The sequence below is a fragment of the Hevea brasiliensis genome, chromosome 15 (assembly GCF_030052815.1).
Source record: "Hevea brasiliensis isolate MT/VB/25A 57/8 chromosome 15, ASM3005281v1, whole genome shotgun sequence".
In the NCBI taxonomy this organism is placed as follows: Eukaryota; Viridiplantae; Streptophyta; class Magnoliopsida; order Malpighiales; family Euphorbiaceae; genus Hevea; species Hevea brasiliensis.
In genome coordinates this window covers 51471320-51490998 of record NC_079507.1, presented here as the reverse complement: position 1 = coordinate 51490998, position 19679 = coordinate 51471320, and the positions used below count along the sequence as shown (strand labels likewise).

The 19679-nt window shown below is 36.7% G+C and overlaps 1 protein-coding gene and 1 non-coding gene across 2 annotated transcripts; one reads left to right on the top strand and one right to left on the bottom strand.

Annotated features, from left to right (window-relative positions):
• Positions 1-227: 227 nt before the first annotated feature.
• LOC131173873 (germin-like protein subfamily 1 member 16) lies at positions 228-1242 on the bottom strand. Its single transcript, XM_058136491.1, has 2 exons — positions 1050-1242; positions 228-954 (listed from the first exon to the last, which is right to left on the bottom strand). Exons 1-2 carry the CDS (start codon positions 1171-1173, stop codon positions 374-376), a joined length of 705 nt encoding a protein of 234 aa, XP_057992474.1. The 5' UTR covers positions 1174-1242; the 3' UTR covers positions 228-373.
• A 17912-nt stretch (positions 1243-19154) lies between these two features.
• LOC131174242 (small nucleolar RNA R71) lies at positions 19155-19261 on the top strand. Its single transcript, XR_009144490.1, has one exon. It is a non-coding gene; the product is annotated as a small nucleolar RNA R71 (small nucleolar RNA).
• Positions 19262-19679: the final 418 nt, after the last annotated feature.

Below are 19679 nucleotides of genomic sequence, written 5' to 3'. Positions count from 1 at the left end.
ACCAAGATTTCTTTTTCTATGCGGATGGTGCCAGATTTTTTTTTTTTTTTAAAAAGGGTAGATATATAAGATAAAGTTTGATTGAATCTTAAATTATACGAGATAAATTTGAAAATTTTTAATTAAAAATTACTTCATATATAACTGTGATTATATATATATATATATATATTACTTTCTATATTAATAGTTTTTTTTTTTGTAAGAATTTTATTGACAAATTGCAATAGCACGTAAAATAAACTCATTGAGAGAGGCAATAAGCATCTCACCTTATTATGATACAATACATTGGAGATACATACAAATAACTTGAATCTTCTGATTATTTATTTATTTATTGCAATTTATAGTCAAATGAACTAAATGAGAATTAGTAGCTGTTTGAATAGCTGTCGAGCTCTGATGGATTCACCCATTCTTGTTTCTGAAGTTTGGTCACCAGATCCTTGTCAAGATGGAATGCTCTTGTTAGAACATCAGGAACAAGGGATGGGCTGGCTCCAAAAACAGTATTTGCTGTCGTCACAACTCCTGGATTTTGACTGTTTAATGCAGCTATGGCAACTGCAGGAGTTTTTCCAATATTCAATTGGAAGTGAATGAGCCCCAATGGAAATACAAAAACATCTCCTGCCTTTAAGACTTTGCTGAAAACACGATGATCAGGATTGGAAGAGATAAAACCCGCATATAGAGTTCCTTCCAAGACAGTTAAGATCTCAGAAGCTCGAGGGTGATGGTGGGGTGGGTTTAGTCCACCATTTGCTTCATAGTCAATACGAACTATGGATAGACCATTAGTGTTGAGTCCAGGAATAGAATCCACCGTTAAAAGATTGGTACGTGCTCCCAGCTGTTTTGAAGTTTCACTAGCAACATTAAGCCCCGAATAGAAGAAATCATCTGCTGTCACATGCTCTGGATCCTTGCAAAATTTTCCATTCACGAATACTACATGAAAGAAACATTGCAATATATCATCTCATTCTGAGCAAAAACTTAAAAAAAATAATAATTAAAATATAGTAAGTAGTTGCATTGCATACCACCAGAGTTAGCATCATCGGTTGCCACACAAAAGTCCTGGAGAGGGCTAGGATCGTAGGCAATGGCAAATGAGGAAGCCAAAGCCAAGACACCAAGAGCTAAAATGAAGTTAGCAACTTTCATATTATGTTTGACGAGCTTGGAATTCTTATATTTGTTTTTGTTTTTGTAAGGGATGAGAAACCTTGCACGGGATGCTTGGCTATTTATAGTTGATGGTTTTTATGTTGACCCAATGCTATTCAAATATCAGGCATGCAAGGTCTTTTTTGGCCTCCCGCTTTGTTTGATTTCTCTTCTCAATTCCTGATTAATTCCATGTCAGATGGTCATGGGCTTCTTCGAAATGGCAACACCAACACTCGACTTTTATGGCTGCTGCAACCCATCTGTTCTCAAATTAAACTCAACTAATTAATTTCTCATTCTAGATATTATCATGGCTTGCAAGGTATAATAATAGCAGCTGCTTAATGTCCAAAACTAAGGGTTGAATTTCCAAATCAATGCAGTTTTCTTTGACCAGCAGTTAGTCGATGTTCTTCACCAATGCTGCAATTACACTTCAATTCAAATTTTGGCGTTGTATGATTATATTGGGCTAACAATGTAGAGTTGATTAGCTGAATTGGTGCTTGACCATCAATGATTAATGTTGGTGGCCTTTGTTATTTTGTATATTATTAGCTTTGGTGTTCAGGTAATTAGTTATGTAACACCCAAGTAATTAAATATAATAAAAGCAAAGTATATATAAAAAAATACCCTGCAGCTTAACATATTTTTAAATTTTTATTTGTGATTTGTTTCTCAGCACATATAATAAAATATATTAATCATATATTTTTTTTCATTTATTGATTTAACTCTCACAGAATTTGAATTCAAATTCTTTATGTTTTGGAAAATAATTTTAGTATCATAAGAGTTGGCATTTTTTTACATAAATTAAGGTCAATGAACTAATTTATAAATTAAGACAAACATTGATTAGTATCTTTTTACCTCTCAAAAAATACACAGAAAAGTTTAAAATGAAAAGAAGGTATATTATACTCAGTGACCAGCCTTAATTAAAATGAATAAATAAATAAATAAATAATAAAAGGCCTGTAATTTATAATATCATAGTTTTAATTTTAATGCCATTGATAATGAGACAAAATAAATTTCAAAATAAATTAAAGATAAGAGCATACCACACCAGATGGAGATGGCTAGCTAGCGTCATCGGTTGCCACGCAGAAGTCACAAGCTAGCAATGGCAAATGAGGAAGCCAAACCCAATTTAGACACCAAGAGCTACAACGAAATTAGAAACTTTCATTATGTGTTATTGGTTTGGCTAGCAATGAAAAATCTTCATGGAATGCATGGTTATGGAATAGGGTTTCCAGATATATAGATTTATTATTTATTTTTTAATGTCAGAGTTTAGTTTTTAATTTTTTTTTATATTTTATTAATCAAAAATAAAATACAATATTTTGAAATACAAATCATCATATTATCATATTTTTTCATAAGCAAATTTAACATAAGCCACTTATATAAAATAATAATAATAATAATAACTATCTTGATTTCATTTGAAAAAATGGAATACCCAGTTTACTTCTCGATTTTGGAAGAAATTCCAAGAAGCTTTAGGAATACGGTTAGACTTTAGTATTACTTTTCACCTTCAGACAGATGGACAGTCAGAAAGGACCATACAAACATTGGAGGACATGCTTCGTGCATGTGTTATGGATTTTGGTGGCTATTGGGATCATCATTTGCCTTTAGTAGAGTTTGCTTATAATAATAGTTATCAGGCAAGTATAGAGATGGCTCCATATGAGGTGTGACACCCTTTACCCGTGTACAGTATACCTGAGTAAGTAATGCCACACGGTGTATCGGCACACTCTAATATACCTTAATTAATTTATATCATGCTTTTGCATATAATTTATGAAATATACTTTATTTAAGCCATTTAGCAAAATTTTTATTTATTTGAGGTTTCAAAAATTTTATAGAAAATCCGGCGGAGTACCGGCTAAAATGGAGAAAACAGTTCTTCGGAACCTGTTAAAAACACTTCCAATAAACAAATTCATTCATTCTCAACTCCAATATCATTACAAAACTCAATATCAAGATCTCAACAATTTTTCAATTTCAGGTCTCAACAACCTTTTCATTTCTCAAACATCCCTTTCTCAGGGTTCTCATATATAAACAACAATTAAATACTCAAATTACTTCCATACATAACCATAAATCTTTATTATTTACATGAACCTCAAAATACATTACATAAATCCCAAATACATATGAGAAAATAAAAGTTTAATTACAAAATGGCAAAATGACATCTAGCGTCCTACCAATGCACTGTAGGTGACGAGGTGACACGGACACTGTGCAGAACTGCAGGATGGACTCACCTAGTCTGCGATCTACTGGGCTCACGATCTGTATCTCCAGAACCTACGCGTGGCAAAAGCAACGCGCTAAGCAATAATGCTTAGTGGTGCAATAATAAAATAACAAGAATAACAGAAAATAAATATGTATAGTATGTGCATGTTTTGTATTTGTATATCCATTCATTTCGTTAACTTTGTCCACTTTCATTCATGTAGTTGCCCAAGTAACCTACACTAGATGACTGGACTGGATAAACGGGTAAACTGGTACTGGGTATCAAGTACCTCGGGCCGTCACACCATCGGTCACATATGCATCTCCAGGTGTGCAACAGAACAGCTAACAAGCTGTGATAACATCAGGCACAAGGCCAAGTCTCAATACAAAGTCAGAATGGCTAAAAGCCATGAAATCATGGAATGGCATATTGCCATGTGCAGTACTGCTAACTGAACCCTATTGGCATGCCAAACTATCCAAACCAATCTTGTTAGGTATACTAGGGCATTTGAAACTTTTAAATTCTTCAATTTGTGAATTTCATGTTTTGGTGTTACTATTTACCTCATTGGTCAACAAAAATGTTGACTTTTGGATAGAAAATATGTACATTGACTTTGGCACTCCCAACATACCACATTTTGTATTTAAAACTTGTTGGCATTGAGCGTTAATACCATTTCTAAGCATTAAACAAAAGGAGCAGATTTTTCAGATTTTGTACCATAACTTTACTGTTCCATTAGGAACTGTTACAGTGGAAATTTGAGGAAATGACAAACATGAAAGTTGTTTCTCATTTTGTCTAGTTGAATTTCCTTTTTTGAATCACTCCATTTGGAGTTTTGTAGCTCCAGATATGGCTCAAAAACCACAGCTGGCCGGATTACCAATCTGCAGAATTAATAATATCTACAGTAACATGAACAGTGATTGTGATTGCATTTTTGAATTGGTTCTGGCCATAATTTGGAGTATATTTCTTCATGAAAGTTGTTTGTATATGTCTTAACTTGTTGCTGTAAAAATTGCAGGTCAATTGACCAAATCTACAGTGAGTTATGGCCAAATGAACAGTTACTGTTCATTTGGTCATTCTGCAGAATCAGTTGCAGGGTATCCGGATTGGGGCCAAGTTTTGGTCCTCTTGCTTTGGTCTTTTGGGCATGGTTTCTTCAGCAAAAATGGGCCATTATAAGCCTAGTTTCATGTCCAATTGGCCAAACACCAATTGGACTAACACAGCCAAAGTTATGGCTGTGTATTGGACTGAAATTTCAGTCCATTGCTGCTGTCCCTAGGCAGCATAGTCATTCCCTTTACCATGCTATTTTTCAGTCCATATTATGGTCAAATCTCCTCAAATGGTCACTAATTGACCATTAAAATGTTCTCTAACAATTTCATAAGCCAAATAAATTTTCACTCCCCAAAACCCTAGCTTCACATTATGTTTTCTACAAAATGCCTTAGTTAGCATATCAACTTATTATTCTTATGTTTATAAACTTCCAACATGATTCTAGTTCACTTCAAGCTCATCAAAAATACTCCTTCCTATTCCTTCACTAGGGCAGCCAAAATTCTTGTACATATACACATGAATTTTGTTCATTTAAATTACATTTTCTTACTAAATTCAAGTTCCAATTCATGAAATTAAAGAGTTTTAGGCATATAGTGCACTAACCTTGAATAGGGTAGATTTTTCCCAACTCTAAACTTCACTTTCCTTCACTTTCTAGGCTGCCAAAAGGTTGTTTAAGGTGTGGGATAAAATTTTAATGAAGAGAGGTTATGGTTTTGTGGTGAAACAAAGTAGAAATCAAGCTTGAGAAGTGAGGTTTAATGGAGGTTGAGAGAGGGAAAGAGAGGCTGCCGTTTGATGAAGGAAGAAGAACAGAATTTTTGTTTCAATTTTGCCTCATTTTCCCTTTTTAATGAAATTGCTTGATTGTCATTGGTAGAGAGAAAGTTTAATGACATCATGTGATGTCAAAAGTCCCATTTTTTTCATTTTTCTTTTCTTTTCTTTTCTACTTCATTTCAATTCAATTTTTTAGTAATGTTTATTCATATTTTATGTCATATTAATTATTTACTTAACTGGACAAGTAGGCCAAAAATCACCTCTGAAGGCGAAATGACCAAAATGCCCTCCGTTTGGCTTAACGGGTCAAAATTGTCTGTACCGATTGAAAAATTTTTCTAAATATTTTCTTGGCATTCTAATGCCATAGGAACCTCAGTAACCCTTCTCTGGAGTCCCAAAAATTATTTTATAAATTTTTCCCCGGGTCTAGGGCTCCTCGTTGCGAGAACCGCAACTTCCCTCTGGGTTACCCCTCGCTAGGGCACCGGCTCGTTTAACTTGGTTGTATTTTATTTCTAAAATTTTTACTAAATTTTTCTTATTAATATTTGAGTTGATTTTGGTTCTTCACTTTAGTTTAAATATTTTTCCGGACGTTCTAGCTGTCCGGACCGACACCGGTCACCGGAACAGTAGAATGTACGGAGTTGTTACCGGGAGGGTGTTACAACTCTTCCCCTCTAATTTAAATTTCGTCCTCGAAATTTACCTGATGCAAACAGTTGAGGGAACTATTGCCTCATCGTCTCTTCACTTTCCCAAGTTGCCTCCTCGGTGTTGTGGTGCCTCCAAAGCACTTTCACCAATGGAATTTGCTTGTTTCTCAACTCTTTCACTTCCCGAGCCAAGATCCGTAGAGGTTCTTCTTCGTATGTCAAATCTGGCTGTATTTCAATTTCTTCTCTGGAGATGACATGTGAAGGATCTGAGCGGTATCTTCTGAGCATAGACACGTGGAACACATTGTGGATCTTGTCCAGCTCTGGTGGTAAAGCTAGCCTATAGGCCACTGGACCCACACGTTCGATGATTTCATATGGGCCAATGAACCTAGGGCTCAACTTACCTTTCCTTCCAAACCTCAATACCTTCTTCCATGGTGACACCTTGAGGAACACTTTGTCGCCAACCACATATTCTATTTCTTTCCTCTTCAAGTCGGCATAGGATTTCTGTCTATCTGAGGCAACCTTTAAGTTGGCTTTGATTGATTTTACCTTCTCCTCAGCCTGTTTCACCAGGTCTGGCCCTACCAGTTTGTCTTCGCCCAATTCAGTCCAGCACATTGGAGTTCTACATTTTCTCCCATACAGTGCTTCATATGGGGCCATTTGAATGCTATCTTGGTAGCTATTGTTGTATGCAAACTCTGCCAGTGGAAGATATCTATCCCAACTTCCCTCTAACTCAATGACACAACTCCTCAGCATATCCTCAAGGACCTGACATATTTTTCATGTTATTGTTATCATTTCAGTTCAATATGTGTATTTATCTAATTGGTTTTAATTGTTTACCTGGATTACTCTTTCAGATTGCCCATCCTTCTGAGGATGGAAAGCTGTGCTGAAATGGAGTTGTGTACCCAAGGACTCATGCAACTTCTTCCAAAATCTTGATGTAAACCTTGGGTCTCGATCAGATATGATGGAAAGTGGAATTCCATGCAGTCTAACTATCTCACTGATATACAATTCTGCTAACTTCTCTAGTGAGTAGTCAGTCCTAACTGGCAGAAAGTGTGCTGACTTCATCAATCTATCAACTATCACCCATGCTGTATCCTGTTTCTTCCGAGTAAGAGGTAGACCACTTACAAAATCCATGGTGACCCGATCCCATTTCCATTCAGGTATGCATATAGGCTGTAGCAAACCCGATGGAACTTGATGTTCTGCCTTGACTTGCTGACATGTCAAGCATTTAGTCACATAGTCAGCTATGTCTCTCTTCATACCAGGCCACCAATACTGAAGCTTTAGATCATGATACATCTTTGTACTTCCTGGGTGCATAGCATATACACTGGTGTGTGCCTCTTTTAGAATACTGGCCTTCAATTCCCTATCATCTGGTACACACAGTCTTCCTTTGTAATATAGACACCCATCTGCTTTCACCTCATAGCCAGTTGCTTTTCCTTCTGGGATTTTGCTCATAATAGCCATTAACTTTTTATCTGCCTTTTGCCCATCTAAAATCTGCTGTAGCAGGTTTGGCCTCACTTGCAACTCAGCCAAAATAGCTCCATCTCGAACCAAAGATAGACGGGCATTCAATGATCTCAAAGCTGTGATGGATTTTCTGCTCAAAGCATCAGCAACTACATTTGCCTTCCCAGGATGGTAGTCAATCACATAATCATAGTCTTTCAGGAACTCAATCCATCGCCTCTATCTAAGGTTGAGCTCCTTCTGGGTTGGCAAGTATTTTAGACTTTTGTGGTCTGTGTAAATGTAGCACTTTTCACCATACAAATAATGCCTCCATATCTTCAGTGCGAAGATAATTGCTGCAAGCTCTAGATCATGGGTAGGGTAATTCTGTTCATGTGGCCTTAGCTGCCTGGAAGCATAAGCGACCACCTTCCCCTCTTGCATCAATACACACCCTAACCCATTATGAGAGGCATCACTGTAGACCACAAAGTCCTTTTCTAACACTGGCTGTGTTAACACTGGTGCCTCTATCAACATAGCCTTCAACTTCTCAAAACTGGTTTGACACTTGTCATTCCAGTCAAATCTGACATTCTTGTGTAACAACTTGGTCATTGGAGCAGCTATTAGGGAAAATCCCTTCACAAATATCCTATAATACCCAGCTAGCCCCAAGAAGCTTCTGACCTCCGTTGTATTCCTGGGAGGCTTCCATTCCATCACTGCTTCTATTTTCTTGGGATCCACCCTAATCCCATCAGCTGACACTATGTGTCCAAGGAATGCAATCTCATTTAGCCAAAAGTCACACTTAGACAACTTAGCATACAGCTTCTTTTCTCTCAGGGTTTGCAGAACAATCCTCAAATGCTCATCATGTTCTTCACTGGTCTTGGAATACACCAAAATATCATCAATAAAGTGATACGGTGTTGTGTGTCCGCAAGTGCACGGGTCACAGTAGTATAGTTTTAAAAAATGATATCGATCCCACAGGGAATTGTGCTTAAATTGGAAATAAAAGTATAAGCTAATTAGAATGACAAAAATTAAAAGATATTAAAAATAAAATCTAAAAATTAAAAGTAAGACAAAAATTAAAGATGTAAAATGAAATTTGGAATTAAAATTGGTATTTAAGGAATTAATGCTAAATCAAACAATTAACTAAAATTAATTAAACTAGATTACCAAAAATTAATGTGGAATTTCTATTTATGAAATTTGAGAGGAATTAAATCTAAATTCAATAAAAATAAAATTGATTCTAGAGTGGATTTTCAATATTGTTTGCATGTGGTTTATCCTTAATTTAGCCAAACACATGAGAATTGCAATTTTGAGGGAAATCAATTCTTAAATTTTTGAAACCTTTTTCAAGCATCTCAAAATTAGTTTTCATTAAATCAAACCCTGTTTTCACGGTATTTCAAATCTAACAAAAACCCAACTAATGCATAAAATTGATTTTTGGAAAATTCCCCTTAATCTTCTTAGCTTATTTCTAACACCAAGAAAATAAAGTTTATTGCAAGATTATCCATCCCCAATATTCACTTTTCAGTCCATCTATTAAGGATTAAAACTTAACTTAATGAGGGCCCATTCATCAAGCAAGGCAATAAGCACACAAGCAATAAATCAAAATATAACAAATCCCATTTAAATGGCTAAATCAGTTCAAAACCACAATACAAATCAATATTTACAAACCCATCTCTAGAATCTCAATAAACTACTCACAAATCATTGTTTAAAGACAAACCCAAATGAAGAAATGAAGAAATAATGGAAATGTAAGCTAAAGGGGTAGAAAAACCCAAAGAAATTTGCGATGGGTCTCTTTGCACAAAAGTGCAGAAACGTGATCTGCAATTCTTTGGAAAAAGAATGCAGAAAGTGCTCCTCCTTCTCTCTTTCTAACTTTTCCGAATTTGCCTCCCTTGCTCTTTATGGAAAGAAAATGATAAAATGAGGCTTTATATAGGCTAAGGGTCTGCCCTAGAATGGGTAAAAGGGGGAAGGTTCTAGAGAAAGTGAGGTAAAAAGCTGGAGTAATGGAAATGCCACGTCAATTATTTTTAGTAAAAACGACATAAGCCGAGTCAGTTGTGTCGCGGGTTGTGTCGCTCTCGGCGTGAATGTCTGATGATCGACACAACCTGCGACATAAGCTAATTCGGTTGTGCTGCAGGTTGTGTCGCTCTCGGCCATTTTTTTACTCAACTTCAAAATTTTTGCAATTCGACTTTAATCTCCTTCAATTGGCTACTCTGATCAAAATACATCAAATTTCTCCAAATTTACCCTACAAAACAAATAAATTCCAAAAATTAAACTAAGAAGTGTGAAAATTATAAAATTGACTAAATATATACTATTATCTATAATAATAGCTATGAACAAGGGTAAATAATGTGCAAAAATTACACCTAAATGATGATCTAAAATGCATGCATCAAATTCCCCCATACTCAAACTCTTGCTTGTCCTCAAGCAAAATTTCATTAAAACTCATTTGGAAGGGAATAGAATCAGTCTTTGAAAACACAAAAATCACAAATCCAAACCACCAACTTACCTCTAGCCACCAACATTCCAAATTCCCACCAGCAAAAGCACAAAGAATGAAGCAAGCACTCTCAACTATTACAGAATAGCTAAGAATTAACCAATCAACCCAAGCAACAAATACCAATCAGCTACAAGAGTCAATTGTGCCAAAACAAACCTAAATGAAATAGATAGCCAATGTGTCTCAAATAGATGGTGAGTAATGTATGGAAGATTTTATTGCCAAACCCATATGCAAGCATAAAAGATCTAACTCTACTAATGTAACAAGCATTTTTCAAAGAATCATTAGGTCTTTTTAAGGGTTGTAATGGGGTCAAATAGGGTAAGATTGTGGTTATCAAAGAAAGGGAATAAGGTAAACAAAATATGAGAATAATATTAACCATGAAACTCAAAGTGCATCCATTTTTTTTTTTATAATACTAATTTTTTTATCAAGAGGAAAGAAATTCACAATGAATCTTAAGTGCTAACGCAATAAAGGGACTACTTTTATAATATATTTTTTTATTTTGTATGTGTCCCTATTTCACGTCACACCCAAAATTACCTTTGGGATATTTTTGTGACTATTTATTTTTTTTTTATCAACTTTTCACAATTACTCTAGCACTTTTCAAGATGTTTCAATCCTCCAAGTTTTTTTTTTTATGCACTTAATTGCTAAAATATTATTCTCATAATAGGTGGTAGTGTTTAGGTTTAATGGCTAGGTAAATGATTTGGGTTCCAAAGAAATTAGGGATTTAAGGTTCAAGGGGGTTTTCAAGGGTTAAAATGAAATTAAGGTAGGTTAAGGCTAAATGTGAGGTTTAAAATATGAAGAAATGCCTAAATCATATTCTTATCAAATGCAAGTTAAAGATTTCGCTTTGAAAGATCTAAGATGCTTGTTCTAGGAATGGTGAGACGACAATGACCATTTTCTTTCTTAAAGGCTTATCCAGACACTCAAAACTCAAAATAACTAATCAGAATCTGCATACCTAGATGAATGTATTAATTTTCAGTTATTAAGTAAGAGAAAGAATAATGCTTAAGACTTTGTACCCAGCTGGAACTTTCATTCCACTAACCATCTAAAGGCAAGTTGGATTGCTTGAATAAGTGGCTTATGGAATTCAAAGACTGGTTTAAAAATCCAAAAATTTTAAATGAAATGCATGAGTGTAAATGTCAAGTCAACCTATATGCAACTAAATATGCATAACTAAGTGTATGAAGCTATATGCAAGTGTATGTATGTGAATATGTACAAGTATGAGTGTGTTGCTAAATGAAAAAGGAAAAAGTAATTTTTGCAAAAAATTTACCCTCTCCCCCATACTTAGAATGAACATTGTCCTCAATGTTAAAAATGTGCAGAAAATGGGTAGGCGATATGTGCATAAAGAATTATTACCATGTTGCATAAGCGAGAGCACAACTTGTGTTGTGATGACACAAGTCGAGATGAGAATTGTTACCTCATTGAAGTGCAGCCAATTTAATTAGATAAAATTTGGACAAATTTCTTGCACTCATTGCAAAAGAAACAAGGCAATGGAATCCATTAATTAAATCGATTAATCTCAAAAATTTGGAATAGGGAAGTTAAGCGCGAGAAAATATAATTATCAAGTGTGAATTCGAAGTAGCACATAAAAGCAAGTGAGCAATGTACGAAAGACATAAAAGAAAAAATGTATTTTATGAGGAACTAAAAAAAACTGAATAAGTAAAGGGTTGAAGTAAAACAACACAAGCAAAATAAGTTCAAAATACTAAGTAATTAAAGACATGAAATGTAAATGGAGAATAAAAGCTGGTCAGTCGGGTACGAGAAGTCCTTTGCCCTTGCCATCTTGTGGAGGCGGTGCTTGTGGTGGCTGCTGTGGAGAGATGATGCTCAAAATCGATTACAGTTTGTTTCGATCTTCTCCAGCTTAGCTCGCATGATTTTCAATTCATCTTGCATTTCAGCACTTCGATCCAAATATATGTCAGCTAAGTCTCGCAGTGTCTGAAAATTAACATCCGTCATTTGCCGAAAAGAATAGATCTCATCACTGAGATTCTCCATGAATGTCAAAAGAGTTGCTATGGATGGTCCAGAAGCAGGTTGAGCGGCTGGTGGAGCTCGTCTTGGAGGTTGTGTAGAAGGCTGCACAAATGGTCGCTCAGAGTCTGAGGATGAACTAATGGCAGTGGGAGAACCAGGTGGTTTGTCTGTTAGTGCAGGAATCTCATACTGCTTAGTAGCTTCATTTTTGATACAAAATTTTTGGTTGGCCAGATGAGGTCCATCCAAAAATAACAAACCAGTTGGAAGAGCAGGACACTTGTGCATTTGAGGATTAAACCCAAAATAATGTGCAATAGGTGTGATCAAGCCTCTAAAGACAATACTACCAGTACCCCTAGTGGTCTGGCGAATCACATGGCGGCAGAAATAATAACCAGGGGAAGCCTTTTTGCCGGTTTTTGCACACCACAAAAAGAATAGATCATACTGTGACATTGTGCCAACACTGGATCCTCTGCCTAAAATTGTATTTGCAATTAGGCGCTGAAGCAATCTCAAGGCATGATTTTCAATTTTGGAGGCCTTACTGTGTCCTGGTTTGAAGTTACCTGCTGAAGGGGCAATGCGCTTCCAAAATTCACATGCATTATAGTCCCATTGGTTAGTAGGTATTTTGAACAGACCATCAGGTGGAAAGCCAAATATATGGTGAAAATTATCCATAGACAGCACCCTGTCTTGACCAAGGCATCTAAAATGGATCGTCAAGTCATTGTCCAAAGCAATTTTATGCTCATTAGTGGACAGGGAGGCCAGAAATTCCTGCACTAAAATGGGGTAGACCAGTTCCTGTTTATGTGCAAATCGCACCCAACCTAAAGCATCTAACAGAGACTGCATTTCATCATAAATCTTCAAGGTTTTAAGTGTAGACACATCCAAATACCGAGTTTGAACCATTTGTCGGGCTGCAACTCTTGCCTTATTTTTCTTCATTTCGGCAGTAGGTAATATCCAATGTATAGCAGTAGGTGAAGAGGAAGGGAATGCAAGGTTACCTTTAGACGTACCGGGGCGCTTAACTGCTGATTTCGGAATGCCACGTCGGTCAGCAGGTGCGTCCGGCATTGGAGGCGAGATTGGGGGTTATTTTGTGGCCGGTTCTGGTTGTTTCTGCTTGACGCCGCCCGTCGATTTGTGAGGTTTGATACTTTTCGCCTTTTTCTTCTTGAAGGTGGTGATCGGAGCGTCACCAGAATGGGCCGGCGATGGGTCGGCTTGCATGGGTGGCGTGGTTTGGGGTTGTGGCGGCTGTGAGGAGTGGGGAGGTGAGTTTTCGAAGGATAATGGGGATTCGGACATGGCGAAATGGAATGTCGTGATCGGAGAAAGAGAAATATGGGAAGAATGGCGGCCGGTGAAGGCGACAGGAAAAATGAAGGTTACGGCAGGGAGGGTTGTGTCGGGGGCGATGTCGAGAGGAAGATGAAGGTAATGGGCTATCGGGTTAGGGTCTTTAGGTTTGGGTTGTGGGCTTGGGTATAGGCTTTTGGGTTTTGTTTGGATTTTAGGTTTAATTTCGGGCTTGGTGGGAGTGCAGTTTTTAGGGCTTTGGGTTTCTTTCTGGCCCATTCCGATGAAGGGAGTTTTATCCCAAAAGGGTGCCCAAATAACACAAGCGCGACACAAGCAAACCTGGTTATGTAATCTGCTGCCCAATTTGACCAAATTTCATAGCACCTAAAAAAATTGAAACAAATTAGATTTCAAATAATTAAACCTTCATAACATGAATTCTAATTGTCCAACTTGTTGTGTTCATCAAATACTCGCACAAAATAATTTTTTCAAAGCACCAATTCACACACCCATATTCAAATAATTTTCTTGTTAAACCAAGATGTTAAAATTTGGAAAAATTTTCTCTTAAAATTAACCAAAAGGGCAATGAATCCAGCAATATGAACCAGCAAATATTCAACAAAAGAGAGATGAAAATTATAAGTGAACAAATTAAAAACCTAAAATTTAAAGCTAAAAAATAAAATTTTTATTGCTCATTTGCTTGCAATGCATTGCATCCCATCTGCACAAGGAAATTAGAACAATGTTAAACTCTGAATAAGGAGTATATAAAAAAAAATCTTAAATCAAATGAAAGAAAGATTGGGAGTTATGCACAAAAATGCTAAGTTTAGGTCTTTAGCTTGACCATACTTATTCAAAATTTCATGGAGAATGAGAAAGATAGCAAGTTGCTATCTTCTCAATTGGCTCACCAACTGAATAGTGCCTCAACCTTTGCCCATTTACCTTGAAATTACCAGATTTTTCACCAAAAATTTCAACAGCACCATGGGGGAAAACTTTCACAATTTTAAATGGGCCGGACCACCTTGATTTTAATTTTCCTGGAAAAAATTTCAACCTTGAATTGAATAAGAGAACCAAATCTCCTTCTTTAAAGTCCTTTTTCTTGATATGCTTATCATGCCATTTTTTTGTTCTTTCTTTATAGATCCTAGCATTTTCATAAGCATCAAGTCTCAATTCTTTTAACTCATCAAGTTGCAAAAGTCTTTTGTGTCCAGCAGTTTGTAAATCAAAATTGATTGCTCTTATGGCCCAATAAGCTTTATGTTCTAACTCTACGGGCAAATGGCATGATTTCCCAAAAACTAACCTATAAGTTGTAGTTCCTATGGGGGTTTTAAATGCTGTTCTATATGCCCAAAGAGTGTCATCTAATTTAAGGGACCAATCTTTTCTGGACTTATTGACAGTTTTCTCCAAGATTTGCTTGATTTCTCTATTTGTGATTTCTACTTGGCCATTTGTTTGAGGGTGATATGGTGTGGCAATCCTATGCTTTACCCCATATTTTCTCATCAATTTTTCAAATTGTTGGTTGCAAAAATGGCTACCACCATCACTGATTATGGCACGTGGGGCACCAAACCTGGTCAAAACAAATTTTTTTAGAAATTTCACCACAACTTTTGCATCATTGGTAGGTGTAGCAATAGCTTCTACCCATTTAGATACATAGTCCACCCCTACCAAGATATATTTTTTCCCATAAGAAGATGGAAATGGCCCCATGAAATCAATTCCCCACACATCAAATAATTCGACTTCTAATATGGACTGTTGGGGCATCTCATCCCTCTTGGAAATGTTGCCTACTCTTTGGCACCTATCACATTTGCTTACAAAGTCTCTCACATGTTTAAACATATTAGGCCAATAGAAACCTGATGTTAAGACCTTTTCAACAGTTTTTGAGACACTAAAATGACCACCATAGTCAGAGGAATGACAATGGTAAATAACATCATTTATTTCTTCCTCTGGTATACATCTCCTAATTATTCCATCATTACATCTTCTAAACAAAAGAGGTTCTTCCCAAGAATAAAATTTAACATCATGCAAGAATCTTTTCTTTTGCTGCCAAGATAAATCAGGTGGCAAGACACCACAAGACAAGAAATTCACAATATCAGCAAACCATGGAAGTGCAGAATTCAACACATACAACTGCTCATTCATGAAAAATTCATCAATTGGCACAATTTCATCATCTTTATTTTCAGTTTTTATCCTAGAAAGGTGGTCAGCCACCACATTCTCAACACCCTTTTTATCTCTTATTTCCAAATCAAATTCTTGAAGTAATAAAATCCATCTAATCAACCTAGATTTAGCTTCTTTCTTGCTCATTAAATACTTTATTGCTGCATGATCAGTGAAAACAATTACCTTTGAGTTGACCAAATAAGAACGGAATTTATTGAGTGCAAATACTACCGCAAGGAACTCCTTTTCAGTTGTGGCATAATTAACTTGAGCTTCATCAAGGGTTCGGCTTGCATAGTAAATGGCATAAGGTTTTCTATCTTTTCGCTGGCCAAGGACAGCTCCAATAGCAAACTCGCTTGCATCACACATGATTTCAAATGGCAAAGTCCAATCTGGGGGTTGCATGATAGGAGCTGTTGTTAATGCCGTCTTCAATCTGCAAAAAGCAACCATACAATCTTGATTAAAATCAAATTTAACATCATGATTCAAAAGATTTGTTAAGGGTTTAGCAATTTTAGAAAAATCCTGAATAAATCGCCGGTAAAACCCGGCATGTCCAAGGAAACTCCGCACTCCTTTGACAGTGGTTGGAGGGGGCATTTTTTCAATAATTTCTATTTTAGCTCTATCCACTTCAATTCCCCTATTTGAGATTAAATGCCCTAAAACGATCCCCTCTTGGACCATAAAGTGGCATTTCTCCCAATTCAACACCAAATCATTATCAGCACATCTCTGCAAGATTTTAGACAAATTAGTCAAGCATGAATCAAAATTAGTGCCGTATACTGAAAAGTCATCCATGAAGGCCTCCATAATTTCTTCAATAAAATCAGAAAAAATGGCCATCATGCACCTTTGAAATGTGCCAGGCGCATTACACAATTCGAATGGCATCCTTCGATAGGCAAAGGTGCCATAGGGACAGGTAAAGGTAGTTTTTTCTTGGTCATCAGGATGTATTGGAATTTGAAAGAAACCAGAATATCCATCTAAGTAACAAAAGAATGAATGCTTGGCTAATCTCTCTAACATTTGATCCATAAAAGGAAGAGGACAATGGTCTTTTCTTGTGGCATTGTTCAACTTCCTATAGTCTATGCACATTCTCCAACCTGTAACAGTTCTAGTGGGTATTAATTCATTATTCTCATTTTTAACAACTGTCACCCCACCTTTCTTTGGTACAACATGCACAGGACTAACCCACTCCTCGTCGTAAATAGGGTAAATAATTCCAAAGACTAGTAATTTTAGGATTTCCTTTTTCACAACATCCTTCATTGTAGGATTCAATCTTCTTTGATGTTCAATGGAAGGTTTACTATTTGGCTCAAGGAAAATCCTATGCATACAAACTGTTGGACTAATTCCCTTTATATCATCAATTGTATAACCCAAAACTCTTCTATATTCTCTCAAAACTCTCAACAATTTTTCATTCTCAATATCAGTCAAACATGCATTAATTATAACAGGATATGTTTCATTTGGTCCAAGAAAAGCATACCTGAGGTTGGAAGGAAGAGGTTTAAGATCTACCTTTGGGGCATCCTCTACCTTTAATGATGGTGGTTTGATCTCCAAATTTTGCACTCCTTCAAGTTGAAAAATTGTGGCTTCAGGATGTGGTGGAGAGCTCTCCAAGTGTTGTGCAAAAGCAGCTATGTTGAGATTGTCATCATCAATGCTCCCACCATGGACTAAGCAATTTTCAAGTGGGTCTTGTGGATAGCTTTTTCTGAAATGCTCTTGAACAATCTCATCAATAATGTCTACCCGCAAACAAGACTCAACTTCTTCATGTTTCCTTTTCATGGCTGGATTGATGTTGAATATCATTTGATCATCTCCCACTCTAAGTGTCAATTTCTCACCCTTTACATCAATTAATGCACCAGCTGTTGCCAAAAAGGGTCTTCCCAATAAGATAGGAACTTTTGTGTCTTCTTCCATATCTAGAATGACAAAGTCCACTGGAATGTAGAATTTCCCAACCTTGATAGGCACATTTTCTAGAATGCCTTCTGGATACTTAATTGAACGGTCAGCCAATGAAAGATACATGTTTGTGGGCTTCAACTCTCCCATATTCAACTTCTCATATATTGAAAGAGGCATTAGGCTGACACTAGCTCCAAGGTCACATAAGGCATTTGCCACACAATTATCACCAATATGACAAGGAATGGAAAATACACCCGGATCTTTGAGTTTGGGAGGTAACTTCTTCTGAATTATAGCACTGCATTGCTCTCCCAAGTTGATGGTGTCATAATCTTCTAGCCTTCTCTTGTTGGAAAGAATCTCCTTCAAAAACTTGGCATAACTTGGCATTTGGGATAGTGCCTCAGTGAATGGCACATTGATATACAACTTCTTTAGCACTTCAAGGAATTTGCCAAATTGTTTGTCTAGCTTGTGCTTGATGAATCTTTGAGGGTAGGGAAGGGTGGGCTTGTAAGGTTCAGGCGGGATGTATGGTTTCTCTCCTTCATCTTGCTCACTTTTGCTTTCTTCCTCTTTTTCATTTTTCTTGCTCTCAACTGAATTTTCTTCTTTTGTGCTCTCTTTTTCTTCTCTCTTGTTTTCACTCTCTTGACCAACTTTTTTACCACTTCTCAAGGTCACAACCTTACATTGTTCATGAGGGTTTTGTGGTTGGCTAGGTAGTTTCCCATAGGAATTGCTTCCTGATGAGCTTGCTTGTTGCGCCAATTGAGTCTCCAACATGCGGTTGTGGACTTGTAATTGATCCATGGTTTGTCTCATGTGTTGCATTTCTTCCTCCAATTTGCTATTCATCTTGCTTTGTTCAGCAAAAAATTTCTCCATCATGCTTTCCAAGGTTGGCTTTGGTTTATGAGGTGGAAGGGATTGTTGTGCTCTTGCTTGATATCCAGGATGTGGCTGCCTTGTGGGCTGAAATTGAGGCTGAAATTGAGGCTGAAATTGAGGCTTATTCTGCTGCACATACTGCTGGTTATGAGTATAGTTTGAGCTTTGGCCTTGTTGAGCAAAAGTTGCTTGTGGTCTCCATGTTGAGTTGTTCACATTAGAATAAGCATTTCCCATAGGTTTCTGTTGATAACCTCCTGTATAAGCAGCTTGTTCTTGCAAATAATCATCACCATAAGAAGAGTAATCAACTCCACAACTTTGGGTTCCATCTGTGAAGGTAACTTGTTGCATAGTTGTAGGAGTTGAGTTTGTTGCCTTTGTGCAAAAATCACTAAGAAGCTGAGTCAACTGATCAAATCTTGCATTCATGTAGCTAACTGAGTCAAGTTCATAAATCCCAGCCTTCTTTGGCTCAAGTGCTCTAGGATTTCCCCATAAATGGGTATTATGAGCAATCTTCTCTAATAGATCATAGCATTCTTCACTTGTCATTCTCATGAAATCTCCTCCTGCTTGTGAATCAATTGTGTTTCTTATGGCTGGAGTAACTCTGGTGTAGAAATTCTGAACAATCATCCATTTCGGTATTTCATGATGAGGACATTGCCTTTCAAGCTCCTTAAATCTCATCCAAGATTCATACAAAGTTTCATCATCCCTTGGTTTAAAAGCTACCATCAAATTCCTCAAATGAGTAGTTTTCCCAGGTGGGAAAAATTGAGATAGAAAAGCTTGAGATAGCTGTTCCCAAGTAGCTATAATAGCTTGTGGGAGTGAGTCATACCACTCCAATGCTGAATCCCGAAGAGAGAATGGAAATAAGGTGAGCCGAATAACTTCATCTGAAACTCCAGGTTGTCTTTGTGTACCACATATCATCAAAAATTTCTTCAAATGAGAATGAGGATTTTCAAGTGGGCTACCTCCAAATTGTGAATTCTGAACCATTTGAATAAGACCAGTTTTTAATTCAAATTGATTAGCTCCAATAATAGGTCTATTATCTCTCACATCAGTACATCTAGGAAAAGCATAGTCTAACATGGATCTTCTTTGAGGATCATTTTGATTAGCAACTGCATTTTGCCCGTTTTGCTCATTTCCTCCATTG